The 20299-nt window shown below is 42.4% G+C and overlaps 2 protein-coding genes across 2 annotated transcripts; one reads left to right on the top strand and one right to left on the bottom strand.

The window, feature by feature from the left end:
- Positions 1–113: 113 nt before the first annotated feature.
- FKBP3 (FKBP prolyl isomerase 3) lies at positions 114–4808 on the top strand (the record flags this gene model as incomplete). The annotated part of the gene is made up of 7 exons (XM_082000421.1): positions 114–224; positions 297–398; positions 476–583; positions 966–1101; positions 2098–2165; positions 3762–3859; positions 4754–4808. 7 exons carry the CDS (start codon positions 114–116, stop codon positions 4806–4808), a joined length of 678 nt encoding a protein of 225 aa, XP_081856547.1.
- Positions 4809–5536: 728 nt separating this feature from the next.
- On the bottom strand, positions 5537–18439 carry PRPF39 (pre-mRNA processing factor 39; the record flags this gene model as incomplete). The annotated part of the gene is made up of 13 exons (XM_082000248.1): positions 5537–6344; positions 8302–8422; positions 9043–9117; positions 10530–10714; positions 11311–11579; positions 11673–11799; positions 12117–12281; positions 14259–14366; positions 15034–15199; positions 16000–16167; positions 16955–17073; positions 17714–17839; positions 18110–18439. The coding sequence occupies 13 exons, from the start codon at positions 18437–18439 to the stop codon at positions 6294–6296; spliced, it is 2010 nt and encodes a 669-aa protein (XP_081856374.1). The 3' UTR covers positions 5537–6293.
- Between the last annotated feature and the right edge of the window lie 1860 nt (positions 18440–20299).

The raw sequence follows: 20299 nt of genomic DNA, 5'->3' as shown, positions 1-20299 counted from the left end.
AGCCCCGTCGCTTGAAAACCCCGCGGGAGCCGCCGCAGGGACGATGGGAAGGCTGGGCGGTGCGTGAGGAGGAGGAGGAGGAGGCGGAGGCGGAGGCGGTGGCGGGCGGGAAGATGGCGGCAGCGGTGGGTCCGGCGCAGCCCTGGAGCGCTGAGGAGCTGCGGAGCGAGGCGTTGCCCAAGAAGGATATCATCAAGTTCCTGCAGGAGCACGCAGCCCAGGCGGTAAGGGCGGGAGCGGGCGGGCGGTGTGTGTGGGAGGGGGATCCTCCGCTGCTCACCGGTGTGTCTTTGCAGTTCCTGGCCGAGCACAAGCTGCTGGGGCAGGTGAAGAACGTGGCCAAGACGGCGAACAAGGAGCAGCTCATCGCGGCCTACACGCAGCTTTTCCACACGCAGGTGCGGGGCCGGGGCGGGGGGCGGGGGCCGGGGTCCGGGTGGCGGCTGACGGCTGCCGCCGCTCTGCCTCCCCGCAGCGGTTCAAGGGCACGGACGGCGCGGAGAAGGCGGCGGAGAAGGCGAAGCCCGCGAAGGCAGAGGAGGCCAAGGGGAAAGCGGCGAAGCCCGAGGAGGCCGCGGAGGAGGTCGGTGCGGCACCCGCGCCTCGCGTTGTTTGGGCGAGGGCGCGGGGCGGCCAAGTTAGCCGGGTCTTCAAAAACCTGCTGACAGCAAGAGGTTTGGTGTTTGTACCGTGCCTTAACCTTCCGCAGCTTCTGTAACTTGAATTAGCAATGGGCCCAGTGCATCTCCCAAAGCTTCAGCCTTTGCTGAAATCTGCTCCTACGCTGCTGCATTTTCCCCAAATATTACAGCACCGCAATAACGAGTGAACGCTTTAAAGCGTGCCATTCACTAGCACTGCATGTGCTTATTTGGTGCCTTGAACTAAGTGGTTGTTTGGTTTTGAAGGTAGTTGGTCTGAGACTAGTTAATGCTGCAGTCATAAGTCTGTTTTTATAAACTTAGGGGCCGCCAAAGTATACAAAATCAATTTTAAAGAAGGGTGATAAAACCAACTTTCCGAAGAAAGGAGACACTGTTCATTGCTGGTATACAGGAAAACTACAGGATGGGACAGTCTTCGATACCAATATTCAAACAAGTAAGGTCACGTATATGTTGTTTGGCTTTTGTTGCAAATGCACATGGAGAAAATTAGCTGGAATTGTTAAGCAGCCTTGGGCAAGCATTTGCTTCTGGAAGGTGTGCGTGGCAGGGGTCCTGACAGACTGCTTTTGCCGTCTTGTTGAGCAGACCGGGGCTGTCCGTGCAGCCTACTCCTGGAGCCTGATTTTCCATGAGAGAACACAGGGCAGTATTTTAGGACTGTCTGGTGTAAAGTTACACCGCTGCATCTTGCGAGACCTCACGTTTAGCATTCTCCAGGCCATAGATAATGTGAAATGCAGCAATTAAATCAGTACTGAAACTACTTTGAAGGAAAGTCAGTTCCTGCCCTGGGAGCTTCCCTTATCTATGGAACTCAAGCACCAACAATGGTATTAGCTTCTCTAAATATACATGTCTTGGTGTGCTTCTGTAATAAACCCTTAAACAGGAGGCACTGGAATGAGAGCAATTTCAAGTCATCTGGTATACCATATCCACTCTGGAGAAGTATGCTGGTGTTTTTGTGACAGTTCCTCAATTGGAGAATTTAGGTATATGAAATTCTGAAATGCTAGAAACACTCTTCCAGCAGTGGTGTCCAACACTGAGAGGAATGGCAGGGCTGTCACTGGAGCACTGCCTGTGATTCATTGTACTTGTATGTACGTTCCCTATCGATGTTTTTTGTTTCAGTAATGTGTTTATGACTTGTACCATCAACTTTAGCAATTCAGAATGAGTCTCTTACGTTCCCTGGATCAGTATTTGAAAGATGCTCATCAACTTTAGCTCTTAGTGCAACTTGAACATTTAATAATGTTTTTAGTCCACAGCACTAAATTTTCCCCTAAAAATCTGACAGTGGGCTAAAAATAATATTATAAGAACAGATACTTATATAAAGCATGATCATAATAGTAATTTTAGATAGAAGTATGATATGTGCTGGTGTGATGTTAAAGCAAATGAACATATAACTGTCTTTCAGGTTCAAAGAAGAAAAAAGCAGCCAAACCTTTAAGTTTCAAAGGTGGCGTAGGAAAAGTAATCCGAGGTGTAAGTAAACCATTAATGACTCCCTCAATCCAAAAAGTTTTCATTCAGCAGGATTTATGACTGGGGTGCAAACTTTGAGCTGCTGTTCTTGTTTCTTGTGAACATAAAAAGGCAAGTTGAAAGTGTTTACACCCACAGAATGTCATATTGATTCTTTGCAGATGCATTTATCAATCTGCAGCGTCATTGCTCTCATGAAGAAGTGCGTGGAGCACAGCATAACAACTACGTGTTCCTCAGGACAAGCATAGCCATCTGCATGCTTCTGCCTCGTGCTTTGTACAGCAGACAAGGTTATGGGGTTCCCAGGGCTCCATCGATCACACTGCATTTGGCGTGCTTTGGTCTGTCAGAAGATTGTTTTCTCAGCATCTTTTTGGTATTTTTCCTGGTGCCTCTTCATGTGCACTTCAGTTCATGTTAGCTCTGAACTGGATGCTGAAACTGCAAGTCCTAGCTGCTGTCATGCACTAAAATGAGTTGCAGTTCTGCTGCTGTAACTCCTCGGCTGTGTCCAGCACTGAGGGAATATCTAGGTAGGCTAAAAGCACTCAGTAGAACACTCGAGTGTTCTGCACACCCATCTGCTCGCTTACATCATGGCATCACAGGCAGTGGTGTGGACCTGGTGTGTCTGGGAGTACAAATGTGCAAAGCAAACAAGGTGCTTAACTGTTGTCTCGCTGCTGCTGAGCCAGTGGTGAAATTGGTGGCTGTCTGCACAAGATGGGAATGCAAGAAGGATCTTATGCTTACCTGACATTAAAAACGTAACAAACCCAACCCAGCATCATTTTCCATGCTGCTGCTATGCAGGAAAAAGGCCTTTATGGGTGACAGGATTGCAGCAGAGAAGGGGAAAATGTCCCTGGGCTTGTGGCCAGTACCGCAGAAGCAGCGGTTGCCTGCGTTTTTCTGTAGTCTCTTGGCGTAGCGCTGCTGCATTTGGGTGGGTGCCAGATCTGTTCCTTGCGCAGCTACAAGGCGTGAGCAGCAGCTGTTCGCTGTGAAATGCTGATACGGTGCTAAACCGAATGCCAGCTTTGGGCAGCACGAGCCGGTCTTGGAGAGGGACAAGCACTGAAACAAAACTAGTCTTTAAGCGTCAGCCTAAAACAAATGCCAATCCATTGATACTGCAGAGTGGTGGGGAAACATGAGGTCGAGGGAGACCAGCCCCTTGGTACCCACTACAGCATGTGGTGGTGTGGTGGTCTGCCATGAAACGCATTCCGGAACTGTGGATACTTCCACTGAAAGAAGTGTGTTGCTTCATTGGCTTGCTAATGTCTGCCCAACAGAGAAGCACGAACCTGAACTGCGAAGTGCAGTACAGGCTAGTGTGGGAGCAGGGAGCATCAGCCACGGGGGAGCGTTTCCACAAATAAAAAGGTGAAGCTACCGCAGGGCTGTGCTCTGGGGTGGGTGAGCACACTGGAAAGAACGGTGTGGTACCACGCAGGTATTCATCGGAGAAAACTGGAAGAGCACGTGACATGCGCTTCTGGTCAAGATCTGCAAGACTGACATGTTGTTCTGTTCTTTGAGTTTGCTTTGTTTTTTTTATGTTTGGTTTTGTTTGTTCTTTTCTTTTAGTGGGATGAAGCTCTCCTAACAATGAGTAAAGGAGAGAAGGCTCAACTGGAAATTGAACCCGAGTGGGCATATGGCAAGAAAGGGCAACCAGATGCTAAGTATCCTTCCCCAATCAGTTACTCATTAAGTAACTTGGAAATGCTGGGTGGAATAAAGTGCTTTGTGGACAGGGGTGTAATGGAGGGGTGCATTCACTTGTTACTCATAGCAGGCTTAGAAGGTTCACGAATATAAAGAAATTCAGTGAACTTAATGGCTGGCTGCAATTGCCCATTTGTTCTGAAGTAAAGCTCCTGGAGGGAGTACTGCGGAGAACTTGCTGCTGTTTTCTGCCTGCTTTTTTTACTCCAGCTGCTTATTCCCGCAACACTGATGGGGGTGCTAACCAGTGCAGCAGGGAGGTGGGAGCAAGGCTACTGGCTGTAATTGTAGAGACAGAGTTAAATCTTGGCTAGAACTGGTTCTGGGATACAACTGAAATACGGGCTGGAGGGAGTGATCCTCCAGAACATCTTGTGCGGTCGTGTACCAGTGCTTCCAGAGGAAGGGACATGATTGTTCTCTCCTGCTCAAATCCTGTCCTGATGACTTTAAAAGACTGTCTGGAAATTCTCCTTCCTTCTGGTATAGTAGGACAGTCTAATGTCCTCCCAGAGGAAGACTAGTGACTGCGTCCCAAAAATGGAGACCATGCTTAAGCAGTTCAGGTAAGACTCATCCGCTCATCTTCAGCAGGATGGGAATAAGAAGTATGGCTTAATACAGGTGTACCTGCAGAGCTGGTACCCAGTACCTCGTGCTGACCCATGTGGACAGCAGCTGTGGTCCTATGCTAAATCTGGGTCAGTGAAATACAAAACTGACAGAGGAGAAGCAGGACAGCAGGTGGCAAATCCCCTAATGCTGAGGGCTCTGTTTACTACGCGGGGATTCTTTCAGGGGTTGGGCTTTTGTTTGGTTGTTTTTAAAGCTTCCTTAACTTGTGCAAACAGGATTCCACCAAATGCAAAACTTTTCTTTGAAGTGGAATTGGTGGATATTGAATGAAATGAAGAGTTTCTGTTGCTGCTGGGAATCCATTTATGATCAAGAAAGCTTCTGCCAACTGCAGTTTTGCTTTTGTAACTTCAGGATATAGTTACAACCGTGGCCTTGTATTGAAATCAAGTTTGTTTTCCCTGCCCCCAACTGCTGTACAGTAACATACCACTAAAGAAAACATAGTTTATACATGCAAGTGACTTCACTTTTTTTTGCCTATATGATCACCTTAAAACTTCTCTCTTACTATGGGTGAAAATGGCAGTGGGCTCCAGCACACTGCTAAGGGAGAAGCAGACCCATCTGCAACTGCCATGACTTCATTACCCCTTCCAGGGCTGAGTGCTCTTTTACTGAAAAACACTCAATAACTAGCTCAAGTCTATGTAGCTGCCGAGTTTTACAACACTTTTAGTTAACCTAAAATATTAGAAGAGGAAAAAAATTACATTTAGAGGCTAGGCATTCCCTAAATTAGGGAAAAAAAAAAATTCCACTGAAGTTCTCCTTCAAAGGCATTTTATATTTGTGTCAGGCAAGATGCCCACCCCCACCTAGCCGAGAACCATACATGCCAGGAACATTCCCAAGGTGTTCCTGTACCACAGCCACAGGAGTTTGTTTCAACAAAACGGGTGTTAAACTGAGATTCTGGTTTTCTTACTCCTGCCTTGAATAAGGGAATCCAAGAAAGCTCAGAGGACTACTGAATTCCTTGCTTTTATTACAAAAATGGGAATGATCACTTTGATCAAAATGAAAAAAGTCTGCTCACACTGTGTACATGAAAAACTCCAAATACAAAAATCATCCCAAACACAGTTTGTGCTTTTTAAAAAAGAATGCAACGTCATTTTGCACTGCATTTTCATTTTTGACCCCCACACAGAATAGAAAATGCATATCGCAGCTTGCAAAGGCTGCCGTCGTAATCTGAAGAACTTCAATCATAACAACATAAACCAAGCAGCCTGGGCTTTGCTCGCCGGGGCACGGGAAGAGATCTTGTGATAGAAGCAGGCTGTGGGGCTTTGGCTGGAAAGCAGAGCAGGAGAGGCCGGCCTTGCTCCGGAAGCGGCAGCACTCCCGCCCCGCTTGTCTCCCACAGCAGCTGTGGTCGCTGACACTGGTCAGCAGAACGGCTTTGGGAGAGAAAAACCCAGAAAAACTACAGCTTTACTCATTATGTCTATAGAATCATTATGAGACTGAAAAAAATTCTTCAGATATCTCCATAAATTAGTGCAGGGAATTTTAAAAAAAAAAAAGCATTTATGGTAAACTAGAATTGTACAGAGATACCATTTATCAGTTACCAGCACACAAATCTTGCTTCACACATACCCTGTGAACATCAGCTCACTTCACATGCAAAAGACCAAAAAGCAGGTATTACAACAGTTCTTTCACATCCCTAATTTAGAAAAATATATTTTTTTAATTCCGTCTTTGTTGAAACTGCAGCAGTGTGAACTTCGCTCACTCTTCAGATCAAGTTGGATGATAATACTGTCCATAATTCCAGGCGTTCTGGTAATTGTACTAGGAGAAAAAAAAACAAACCAACACGGTAACTAAGTCAAACTGCCCATGCTCCGCGAAGCATACCTGGTAACAGGCTGCCTATCGACCGTCCCGGAGAGGCACAGGGAAGGCCACCCTTTTGTGACTGTGACGGTCCTGAACAGAGCAGCCAGCATGGCTTTGTGCTCGTGCCACAGCCACAACGCTGAGGGCTCAGAACCTCCTTAGCCAGGCTTTGCACCCAGCCGTACCCCCGGCTGGTACACAGGCCGGGACAAGCAAGGTGTTCCCTTGCAGTGCGAGGCCCACGAACTCCGAACTACCTTTGAGGCCGCTGGCAGTCAGCTTTGCTGCCGAGGCAAAGCACAAGGGTGCTTCAGGGCAAACCCAGGCTCAGATCTGGAGCCAGGGTCAGCGCAGGGGCTGGTGCTGTTGCCCGTAGTGCTCCTAGCTTCTCATACAGCACAGGCCAGAGGCTCACTCTGGCTCCTCAGATCCCCTCTTTGGTACTTGCTCTACGGCTCCTCGTTACCTCCCTTTCAAGAGAATCTCAGAGGAAGAACGGAGGGAGCAGGAGGTAATGTAAGCACAAACTGTCTGTACCCTAGCTCCATGTTCACTGTTACGGCACACTCCGCAAGACAGGAGAGCCAGGGCAGCAAGCTGAAGTGCCCTAACACTACTCCCTTCAAAGCCATCAGCTTGTAGCTAGCAGGGGCTGTCACAGAGACAGTTCCTGTGGCCTTACTGCAACCCACTGTACCCCAACTACCGCAGCTGAGCCGAGGCAGGTATGCAGCTGCATAATGTTGTTGGGGTAGCGTGAAGAAATGTCTCCATTCCCTCAGGAAGCGCTTCTGTCTGCTGTTCTCAAGCAGGTTGTGAGACGCACAGAAGGCAGACAGTGATGGAGTTACTATTTCAACCACAGGACTGAGATCTTCACCAGCACCGTAAGCCTGCTATTCCCACGGTGCTGCATTTGATAACTTGGGGCATTTTTCCTGGCCCAGTACTGCGTGGTTTACCCATGCTGGGTGAGACACCTTTCACTGCCTGACTTTCGAAAGAACACTTGACCTTGATGCGGACAATTCTAAACCAGTTACACAGCAGCCAGTTTGTGTCCCATCTGCAAACACTGTTCTCATGGGCTTGGTAGCTCCTTGCAGTCTAAACAACAGTTTTCATTAAACTGCTTCAGCAAGAATTTCAGCTGGACCCTCTACAACTCACAAGAATAAGCATCCCAAGCGTGCAGTGCCTCACGCTCTGCCCAGCTCAGGGGGCACCAGCAGTACCCACCTTTACCAGTACACCTACGTACAGGCAGGTGTTGAAGCTCTGACTTTACAGCCTGCCCCTTGGGCAAGTCAGAACACAAAATGGACATCAGTCTAGAAGCAAACAGAACATGTTCTGGAGGTTGCTGCTGCCACAAGCAAGAAGAGGAAACTGAGGTAGGGTATCACCAATTCACTCTTTAAGCTACTCTAGGGGACAAAATTAAATGCCATACAAGAATAGCCCCAAAAGACAAGCTACTGAACAGACTGATTTCGCATGCACTGTGTACTAGCGCAGTAGAATCCATACAGAGACCTTGTAAGAACTACCAGTTGGAGAGAGAAACTATCAAAACGGACAGTAAATTTGCATCCCAAGGCGACTCTCCTGGGCAAAACACTTCGGCACAAGTCTATTGCCCTTAGCCAGCAATGCCCTCAGCTGCTGCCACACTTCCCTTCTCGTGAAGGGCTAGCCACCAAACTGCTCATCTCACTCCACAGAGGGAAATATTTCACACTTCCATGTGTAGAGGCCAAAGAGGAATCAAGAAAACAGGAGCTAAATTTCTACTCCAAGCTTCCCTCACCAACTGACACTGGGCCATAGATACAGTCACTGGGAAAACCACAACCTGCATCTATTCAGAATGTGCACGTTAAACGAAGGAACAAAAGCACACACCTACCTGATACCAGGCGTTGTAGTTATACGCTGCCTGATTGACTTGCATGTCTCCATCCATCATCTGTGCTGATGCCAAAGTTGGGTCGTCTGTGAGCATTTTCTTTTCATCTGGCTCCTCTGACCTGTGAAGTTAATGTTTGCTGGTAAATGGTATCTTAGATAAAATTCTGAGCATGTCTTTGTGTGAGAAATGTTATAACGGATAAGGGTAAGTAATATTTTCAAACTCAGTGCCACGTCCAAACAGGGCAACAGAATTTGATTTAGAGAAAGACAGTAGCATATTGTGCCTCAGAACAATAGCCTGGTTTCTAAATTGTTGTGGTACTCAAACTGAGACAGCAAATCATGTTTCTGCTCAGTGACAGTTATTTTTACCAGTACTGTTTTTTTCTGTGATACATAATTCAAGAGGTTATTTTCCAGTGGATCTGTTTCCAAAAATTGTAGCCAACATTATAGCCTTATTTAGTTTATACTTGAAGTGATTAAAAAACAGTGGTTTTGTTCTTGCAAGCAGTAGGTTTAAAGCTGAAAAATATGTGTATATATATTAATAGCTTAATGAAAAAAAAAAAAAAACCACAAAACCACAGCCCCTGAGATTGTTCTCTGAACTGTTTTTAAAGCATTTCCAGAGTGCTTTGTATCAGCTATAGTTCAGCATAGTATGTGCTCCAGCTACCCCATACTGCATCATCTATCAGGTTAGTATATACCCCCAGGTGAACATACTTCTTACCCATTCTCTGCTCTCCTTTTTAAAGAATCCTGCTCCTTGAGAAGTGCTTGATGTTCATCATAGGCATCCAGAAGCCTGAAGGAGACAAAAAGAAATAAAGCTTTGCTCACCATTTTCATGCAACCATTTTAAAATGTCTACTTCAGGCTGTAAAAACACAAAAACAGTCTAAACCAAACTTCAATCAGTGATCCACCATGAAGATGGGATAAAGCCAAAAAACTAAATTTGAAGGGGGATTCCACAATGCATAGTGAAAAATCTTCTGTTCTCAGAAATTCCCAACTTCCTCGACTTTCATCACGCTTCATACAGTTCTTTTATAACGTTCCTTTATAAAGAGGTTTTCTAAAACTTAATTGTGATACAACTGCTTCCTCCAGTGACTGCATTCCCTCAGCTGCGCACTGATGCCATCCATAGCAGCATTGATATTTATTCATTTCTTTAAATACTGTAAATGAGCATTATACAAAATTATTACAATACCAAAGTATCACCTACAGCCTTTTTCCAAACAATGTGGGAAGCATAGGTAGATTTAATGGAGCACAAGAGAGTCGTATTATTTATATAGCAAGCATAACCATATATTGCCGAGTGAAAGAGTAATACCCCTATTTCCTAGCTAAAATTCCCATAAATAGCTAAATATCATTTCATCTGCTGCATACCACAGTTTACAAGGTAATCACATGAAAACTGCTTCTTCTGTCAATCTTACTCTTGATGAAAACCACTTCTTGAGCTTATTCTGTGCTCTAGTGTTATTTGGGCACTGAAAACTTCATTTTGTTTGGTCTATCTAGGATCCCAAACTTGCAATGCTTGGTTGCCATGCAAGTTAGAATGCTCAGAGTCTGCAGAAGTTAAGGACAACTATTGTTAAAAACATACAAAGCAGAAGGACTAACTCACGGTTAGTCCTTCCAAGTTAATTAGCTGCAAAATATAAATAAAAAGCGCTTATTTTACAAGAGAAAATTAAGAGGAAAAAAGTGTATCTAGCTTTTAATTAAAAAGTTGCAATTCTAGTATCTGATCCTCCCATGTAAGCATACGGCATTGTTATTACTTCTGAACACAGAAAAATCAAATTAGTGCAGTTTTGGAAACCTCAAGCAGCAGCAGCTCACAGGGTATGGATCATCAAATTACACCTGTGTCACAAAACACCTCACGGTCCCTTTGAGGAGCATCCTCCTTTACAAAACTGAGCAAGGGAAAACTGCAGTAAGAAGTTACGGGCAGCACAATTTTGCTCCACAAGGCATTAGATATTCCAGAAAAAAAAAAGGTAGTTTTTTGAAAAAGATATTCATATTTAAAAATAGGAATTTGGTTCAGAAAAGCAACTATCCCTCAACAAAGAGCTGATGGCACACAAAACAATTTAATGGATGCCACTAGCCCTACCCCTTCCCTCCTACTTCTACAAGCACTCTTTTGGTGACCCTAATTTGGCCATTGCACGGATTACATCTTACTTGTTTACATCAGAACCAAAATCTTCAAGAAATTCCACTTTTCGCTGAGAAAACGTAATCCTCATTTTTATAGACAATGCACCATTGACAGCTTTATCAAAACAGCTCAAGATGTTTTCTTCATTTTGCTTGAGATCGCCACTGTACTCCATTTCAAGTAAGTTGAGATACAGTTTCGTATTTTCCTGTGCAAAAGATGTATTAGAAGTTGTACAACTGTCACGTTAGATATTTAACAGTGAATATACGTCTATCGGATGCATACCAGAATGTTTACATCATAAATATATGCTAGAATAGTCAATAAAAAGATTGTCGTTTTGTATTGGTTATCTTTGACCTGCTTTATTTCATAGACACGTTAGAAGTGATCTAACACTATAAAAACAGATGCAAAAACTTTGCTAATAGTAAGCTAGTAGTACTCGGAGTGCCAAATAGTTCTGCGGTTATACAAAAGGATCTACGAGTACTGCCTACACGATCAATTTTGTTCACCTTGAGATGTGAACATGCCTATAATACTTAAGATTCTAAAGAGGAAAAAGGAAAGTATCAAGCACACTGTGCTTCTGAAGAAAAAAGTTTGCAAACTTCCACATTTGCAAGCTGCAAATACGGCAACATCAGTTTAGAGGGACTGATGTCTCCATGTAGTAATGAAACATCACATACAGCTACAATTCCTGTCATCATTTTTGCCATATTTAAAAAAAAAGTTTCAGAAAAATACCAGGATCTTTTTTTTTTTTTTTTAATACAGCAAAGAGGGAACACATACTTTGTCAATTTCTATGGCTTCTGACAGCACTTTTCTTGCCTTTGGAAGATTTTTCTGTACTTTGAAGAGGTGTCGAGCTAATTTGATGGCATAAAATGACGATTCACTAATTGATTTGGCATTCCTAACAGCATCTTCAAGCAGGTGTTCAGCTTCTTCCATGTTTCCATGTCTGCGTTCTAAGCTTACTCTTCGTAAGCGAATCATTGCTAGCCCTAGAATACACTCTTCAAATGTTTTCAAGATTCTTCTTGCTTCATCGATGTTGCCTAAAACACCGGTGAAGATGCTTTAAGATATGAGACATCCAACAGCCTCTTAAAAACAGAATCCCTCCCAGCAAAAACTAACGTTGCTCTTACCCTGCTGTTCCTCAAAGGCAGCCCACAGCATGTGAACCATTGGTTTCTTAGGAAGATGTATCGTGCAAGCCCTGCTGTAGACATGCCTCACTCCTTCAATACTATGATTCTCCATATATTTGGCATACTATAGTTGAAAACAGAGCAGATATTGAAAAATTTAAAGCTTGTATTTGCCTTTAAAAACATGACAGAACGATAAAATTCTTTTGTTTAAACCCATTCAGCACCTTTATTGAACCACTAGACTAGTTTCTGTAAGGAAGGACGTAGAGAGGCAACGAAGTTGGCATATGCAGCAGTCAAATCTGGTTGCAAGCAGACCATCTCCTAATGCAACAGATATAGTTATATATGAACAACATTCCACAAGAGTACAAAAGGTTAGTCACTAGTTCAATGTATGCAATTGGTAGGAGATAGGTGGTGAACCACTTCCCTTACCTTAATCCAGAAGTCCTCATAGAGGGCACATGAAATAACACATCTTTCAAAGAGGACCACAACTCGTTCATGAGTGCCATTTTCTATCTCAAATTCTAAGTACTCTTTCCAGTTTTTCAGCTGAATTTTCTCCAGAGGTTTTACATGAAAGTAAGGCCTCTTTATCTGCAAGAGTCACAGTATGGCAACTTATGACTCATAAGCGTACCACCAAGTTGCTTAAAAAAACCCACACACCATTCCAGTAATGCCATTTAAATAAACAGGAGTTCAGAATGATACATCATTATCTATTCAAGTAAGTCTGCTGGGGTTACCCAAGTACCGACCAAGAGATTTTGCTGACAATTACATTCTAGGCTAGCAGCTTGTTTTTCTAGAAAGCTTTATCAGTGCAAGTGTTTACAGAAGCTGAGAAAGAACTCAGTGCAGCTACTCCCTTGCAAACCTGCCATCACAACGTAACAATGACATTATAAACAACAACAATGAATATCGTCCACATACATACATACAACTAAAGTACTTACTGTTGCACTAGCGCATATCCTACAAATCAAATTCAAAGTTTGGTTGAGAATCACAACAAGGAAAGACAGAGCATTGAATTGAACTTCGTATTAAATACTGACCATTACACTGATTAGTCCAAGAGCTAGCAAGATTGCATTTTTATTGATGACTACAAGAGAAGCTGAGTGGGACACAGTTAATCACAGAAAATTTAAACATTGCTTTGAATTAAATGTAGCAAAGCATCCTTCCAGAGATCTTCTGCTTTTTCTCTCCTTCATCTTTAATTTTACCCGATTATTTCTCTCCTGTACTGCAATTCCATCTCAGATACAATTATGTACAAATGGATAAAGAACTTAGAATATTAAGGAGTAATATTCAATTCTTCAAGGCCACCTGGAATTTTAAGCCAATCACCCCTTTCATGCTCCTCACTGAACTCTGCTACAGAACCCGATACTCTTTTTCCATTCTGACAAATTCACAGGTACACTGTTGCTGCTAAAAGAACTGTAAAACAGGTCTAAGCAGTCTCCTTCACTTACATGAATCTGTTGCCTACCTACCTCACTTCCGTCCACTATAAAGACATGTTTATATTTCAAACTCCTCGTTGATCCAACACTTTGGTACCTACAGAGCAGATATACTCTCTTGGTAGAAAAGGTACTGATTTTGGCCAGGAGCAGGAGAGAACGCCCTGTTTCTTACACATTTTCTGCAGCACGTCCACAGTTTTAGCATTCTCCCAAGTTTCAGTAATTTGTAGCTTAAGGCTTCCTGAGCCAAGAACACCTATACTGACATAACCATTTTCCACAATACATCAGCGTATTTTTGGCTTATACGGTACCTGGCCTAGTCTAACAAAGTGCAGTAAGCAACACAACAGTTCTGACATCACGTAACCCATCAAGGAGACCCTCTATTAAACACCTGGGATGGATTTTCAATGTACTTTTTAAAAAGAAAGTAAATTTAAAACAAGAACCATGTTATGCAATATGGTATTTGGCAGGAAGACAAAAAGAAAAAAAATTAAAAATCAAGATTTTTTTCAAAAGAAACTAAACTTAATTCTACATAGAAAAAGTTCTGTATTTGTAGTGATCAAATGATTTAGTTTGATTAATTACTTTTAATATGTTATACATAGGAGCTGCATGTTACGATGGCTTCTTTTGGAAAACAAAAGTTACCTGATTTAAGAGTATAGTGTTACAATACAAAACCATACCAATTTCATTCTCCTTTTAGGACAGGCTTACCTTTGCAATTAGAATTACCTTCACCCCCCTATTATTTTGCAACACCCCAGATGCATAAGGCAGCACTAACTTACATAGCATTTCATGCATGTATATTTTAAAGACTGCTTAGTAAACAACATACCATCTTGCCTTTCTCCAAATACCGCTTAAAGATTTTTAAATCATCAGATGACAGAGTTGACCTCACAAGTTGCCTTTTCACAGGAAAAATAGCAAAGAAGTGAAATTTGCTCTTTGTTCAAAGCCCCACAGCAGTTTAAGTCGCAAGGCTTAACTATTACTCAGAATTCCTAGCTCCCAGTCTTATGTTCAAAACTCTTGCACATGCTGCCCTACATAGAAAAAACAAACTTACCGCTTCTTCAAATGTCCACCTCTTACTGACTTCATGTTCGTTGTGGTTAAACATTTCTTGATGAATCTCAATGATTCTGTGCCTCATGTTTTCTATCTCTGTGATTAGCTAAAACACAATTTTTAAAAATGTAACACAGGTAGACACTGCATCACCTTTGTAAATGCATTTTATGATGCCAGTAATATGCATAAATCAGAAGTATGACAGATGCATTAATGCTACCCTGAAGAGCTAGGGGAAGGGATGGGCTGCTGCCCGGATGGTGCCTTGGCCCTTACTGCAACCCAACTGAATCGGTTTTCTATCTGAAGTTTTGCTCTTCCGCTACAGATGACTGAAACTAAAGATGAATTTGGATCCAAGTCAAACTTGGTTTCAGTACGTGTACATTTTCAGAGCCAGCCATTCCTCTGGATGGCTCCAAGCTTTTGTATGCCTCTGAAGGCTGTGAACCTGCACAAACCATTGCTGATGAAGAGCTTGCTTAGACCACAGTTCCTAACCTGTGAACTGGAGTAATTAATATTCATTCCTAAAGTTTTGTACATCACTTCTTGGGTTTTTTAACTCTATTCCTTTAATACCTATGAAAACGCTGAAAAGGTATGTCCTGTAGACAAAAGCAGTTATCACATGAGCCAAAGAGCAACGATATGCAAGAGAACTATGGGAACACCTCAGCTACAGATACGCTAAATTGCCTGCAAATAAACTCGTCTTTCAGCCACAAAGTAAGGCAAGAAATGCCAACGAACATCCTCTGCATATGTACCTTGGCAGGGTCAGTTATATCTTCAGTACCACAGGGCAGGTCGTCATCTGGTTGCGCATCCTCCCCACTATGGCCATTCACAGATGCCAGCTCTCTGCGCAGCTGAACAAACTGCTCAGTAGTCAGAAGGTCTCGAGGCAAGTTGTTCTGTATATGTTCTTTAAACCTAAGAATAGATAGAAACGAGTCAACACAAATTTGATGTTTTATGTTGCAATACGCTGCGTAACCACAGCACAATAATAAATCCTAGCGGGGTTCTGCAGTACTTTATCGATCTAGAGCAACTCTGAGAATGCAATTTCTGACAACACACAGACAAAATGCAACTTCTACTATCTATCAGACTTCAAAAGCTTTGCTGTTCCAAGAGAAATGAAAGGATGATGAACTTCAGTGGCAAAGACAGACCACTTGCCATGTAAAACTCATGGCAAAGGACAAGAACAGTTTTAGAGGAAGATACTTTATTTCCAAAACCAAAAGATCTGTAGAAGTTATGGGGAAGACTGGTACATAACTTAACTAAGGTCTCTGGTTCCCTCTTCACCTCTCCATATTAATAGAGAATTCTACTATCTAAAACTTGGCCAAGTATTTCTCCTTCATCAATTAAATTAGTGTTTCACCACATGTGAGCATTGCATGAGGAATTAAAGCTCAAAACTGTTCATTCTGATTCTTCAGAGACATCCTCTCTTCCTCACAATTCCAAGGCCTTCCTTTATTCCACAGCAGAATTTGTGAATTTATCTAAAACAAAATTCCTAAAATCTGTATCATTACTATAAAAAAAAAAAAAAAAAAAAAAATCAGTCAAACTGTATGAGTACATAAATAAGAATATAAAACTCACTATCTGTTTCAAGCTCTCGTCCCAAGTGAACATTTTTCACATTTACAGAAGCAGGTTAGCATGTGCTTAAGAAACTCCTAGCATTAACGGAATCTTTGCTTTCTCTTTACCTCTGGAAATGATGGCTGTAGAGTTGCGTTGGAATTCCAAGGATGCGGTCATATATCGACGTAACTTCCCTGAGGTTTCCCTGTTCGTTTTCCCAGTTTATATACATTTCCCATAGTCTGTCAGAACGGAAGTCTGTCCCAGCAGCTAGGACTGCATGTTCATAGGCTCTGAAACATGAAATAATTTTACAGTTGTTTCTGGATGTGGTGAGAGAATAAGGAAGAAAAGTTCTGGCTCTTATTTAAATATCATGAGCATCCTCACTTACTCGCAACCACACTTATATTCATTATTTAAATTCTTCAAAGTATTTTCCAGCTGTCTGTAGCAAGATGTCTAGAATTTCAGAAAGTTCACACTCACTTTTTTTTCTTCCAGCACTACCACAACAGAACAAGTAAAGGCAACAGAAAAAGCCACTTGCAGTAACATGAGATATTAAGAAAATACAAAATCCTTTACCATTTTTATCTTGCAAAGATTCTAAAGCTATTACTTCAGCAGTTTAACACACAAAAGCTATACATCAATCACGGAGCTAGAAGCTGCTTCAGTTTAAGTTCAATTAAGGTTTTGGTTCAAACTTTAGTCCAACCTCTTACCCTAACCAGGACCGCTGCCAGCAACAGAGGAGGTCAAACACATTCTAGCTATGCCCTGAAAACCTCCAAGGAATTACATTCCAAAAATTCTATGGGGAACCTGTTCCAGTGCTGCACTAAGTATTTCCTAATGTCTAGTCCGAAGCTCTCGAGTCACAACTTTTGACCCTTGTACCACTTTGTATTGTCTAGCCCTTCTTATGGAATTTGGCTCCATCATCTCTTAAAAATCCTTAAAGTAACCACAGGCTGTTATTAGCTTGCTCCTTAGCTTAAACATATTAATCTCATTACACTGCTATGTAACCGTATGCATGGGCTTCCCGTACCACTTAGTCTGCTTTCAACTCACCCTCGAATAGTACTGTTAGTTTCAGGATCAGCAGGGTCCAAGGTCTCCTTTAAGAAGTTTATATAATGTATCCAAAGATCAACACTAAGAGGAATTGCCTGAAGTCCTCTGCGATAAACCTATGAAGAGAACATAAACTGAACTTCAAATAGTTAATGACGTCCTAATAGAGAGGCAACACTGTGTTGTCCGGTGAACCTTAGAAATACTAATTACTGGAATTTTGTTTAAATAATCTACCATTACCATTTGGGTGGAGGTTGGATAGAACATGGCAATGTTCTGATCTCCACGTGCAGAGTCTTGATCTTCAAAGCGCAGCGGTCCCTGCATTCTGACCAGGTTGTGTGGGCAGGCTTTGGGGTACAGACCATAGGGCACAGACCCATTAGAGCATCATTGACAGCGTCTGACCAAAAATGCAATAAGATGTAGCAATTGTGACCAGCAAACCAACTATATTGTTTTGAAAATGAGTAATAAATGTAAGTGACAGAAAAGCCCTGCCCTACTTGTTAAGCTGCAGTGTAATACAGAGGCTTGCACTGCAAAGCTTGACAAACTGTAGAGGTTTAACGCACCTGCCAACAAAGAGAAAAAACATTAGCTACAAATGCCACAGACGTGACAAGTGCAAACAAAACCCCTACAAACCTGACCATACATGGCAGGTACTGGCAGCCAAATGACTTGCAGTAGGTTAGTCATTGTTTGGCTAACAGGACCAATGGCAATAGCTGCGCCCAGCTACCTACATACCTCATCAGACTGTTTAACGTTGTCATGTCGCTTTTCAAGGTCTGCATACTTCTTCCAATATCCATAGCAGTATGGATAGTGCGTGAAAAACCTGTCAAATGCTTTCCTGGCAGCTGGTAAGTGGTTCTGCAAGAAACACAGAGTAAAAAGCAATGAATCCTTTCCTTGAAAAAAATGTTCACATTGTTTTAAAAACAACTATTGTTTTAACATTGTCTTAAAAACGACTGTGTTTATTTTGTGATCTCTGCTTACAACACTGGCAAGGGCAACTGTCTCAACATAGTATCTACGAAAGCCTGATGTACAGTTCGAGATTTGTCACTGGAATATGCATGACTTGTTTTGGTTTTCTTTATTTCTGGAGGGCTAAGGAATAAGGGGGCATGTACTAACCTCCTGCTCTACATACTGTAGTAGATATACCCATCCTGTGAAATCCTGGGGATTGTCCTCTACTACTTTCCAGAACTTGTCAAAATCTGGAGGAAAGCAAGCCTCAAGATCTGTTGTCTGTAAACTTTCAATATTTGGAATTTCACTCTCCTGTGTGTTCTCTTCGTTCAAGTCGGGGGAACTATCAGGTGACTGTTCCATCTCAGTTACACTCATAATTTCTGTACTGAAGTCCATATGCTGTTCTTCTGTTGCTGTTTCAGCGCCATTGTCCGTGCTGTCATTGCTCACAGTTGGCTTCTCCTCCTCTGTATTATCTGTGCTCTCCATAGTTTTGTAGTACTAGATCCTGCAGAAATAAAAGATTCAGTACTCAGGCAGTGAAGATTCAAGTAGAACTTGGAATCACCAGCTAAGTCTCCCAAGTGCTTCAGGCATCCATGTATTTCATCGCAAACCTTCATCAGTTAGATCTGCTTCACGCACAAGCCTTATCCACAATTTAAAAAAACCTGTTAATAACAGTCATACATTTTAACATCTGCACATACAAATCATTATGTTTTTTCTGAAAGTAGCTGTCACAAGTAGCTATCTAGGTATAAAAGTGAAAAAATACAGTCTTCCTGTATCAGTCTAGCAGAAGTTTATTCCAATAAAGAACTACATTCAAGTCTATTCAATTCTCCTGCTTAGTACAAATCAGTAACTTCACAGCAAAATAAACATGTTAAAATGTACCCTCAACACCTAGCTGAACTGGCTTAAGCGATAACGTTGCAAAGAAAACAATTACTATCAGCACTAGACTCAGTCCACATTAATGATGTCTATACAAACTAACCAGCATCAGAGGGCCACCGAAAATGTTTAGGCTAGCCCCTTACATGCAGTCACTTGTTCCCACAAATGACGCGCGTGTCGGGGGTTCCTCCTGCCCCTCAGGACAGACTCCTTCTTCCTCCCACTCTTCTTTTTGATCTTCTTGCCAAAGGCTGCTGCCCAGCCCTACCCTGCTCTGCAAACACCAGTCCAGCCTCGCTTGGCTGCGTGCTGCTCTGCCAAAGAGCGCTTGGCCCAGCTGATCTTGGCCTTTGCCGCCTGAAGCCTGGGTGTAAGGCACTCAGCTGAATCTTCTCCACATTCAAGCTAAATCCTCATGACTAACGGATTCCAGGTAATACAATACCTGTGTAGAATACAATAGCTCTTAGCTGTGAATATATTTTGGATGAAGAACAGTATGAGACCATCATCCTCTAATGCACCACAGCAACTGCCACTCCTATTCCCCTTCGGTTCTCCTCAGAGGAGACGACAGAAAATAAGTTTTGCATTTAAAAAAAAAAAGTCTCCACCCCACTCTGTACCTCCAGAATTCTTTCCCACTGAAAGCCTGAAAAGAGAAGTTTGCTCTCACTTGAACAAATAGATGACCTTTCAGGGTACCTTCTAACTCAAATTATTCTATGACTGTACAAAATACACTGATGAGCCATCAATATTATAGCGGAGAGAACATTCTTGACAGAAAGGAAAAATATCTATACCCGATCTTCAGCAGCTTCAGTGTGTGAGATAAGAGTTCATGTTTTCCTAGGAGTTCACCAAGCCAAGTAACTTTGGTGTAGTGTTCAAAGGTCCATGTGGTCTATTCTGCAAGTTTTCTAATAACTGTTTTTTAAAAGTAATTATTTCTATCCTCCCTTGTATAAATCATCTGGCAATCACATAAATACAATTTCTTTCCTTTCAGGTAAACAGTTCATAATTTTGTAGCTTTACATGATAACTGTTCATAAAAATGAACAGTTCATGCCATTTATAAGTCACACAACACAACGTGACTACACAGAGTGCTATACTGCTTTTGTTCTACAGGAAGACGCTTGTGTAAGACAAGCAGCGTATTTCATTAATGACCAGTTCTTCCCCACACCCTGAGCCACTCTAGAAAGCCCGCATCAAAAGCTGGTTTCTTTAGAGAGTCTTGGAAATACATCTTCAATAATAAGAATAAAAGCAATTTATAAGTTAAGAAATGAAACATCAAGGCAGTATCACTATGCCTTTATCAGTGAAACACAGAGAAGAGATCTGCTTAACTAAAACAGCTGCTACCATTCAGAGCTTACCTCTGTAACAATTAGAAAATCAAAGCATAAGAGGTGTGTGTTAACACAAACAGCA

This window comes from Phaethon aethereus (genome assembly GCF_964289735.1).
Source record: "Phaethon aethereus genome assembly, chromosome: 5".
Lineage (NCBI taxonomy): Eukaryota > Metazoa > Chordata > Aves > Phaethontiformes > Phaethontidae > Phaethon > Phaethon aethereus.
The sequence above is the reverse complement of the archived record's forward strand: the minus strand, read 5'-3'. Positions and strand labels throughout refer to the sequence as shown.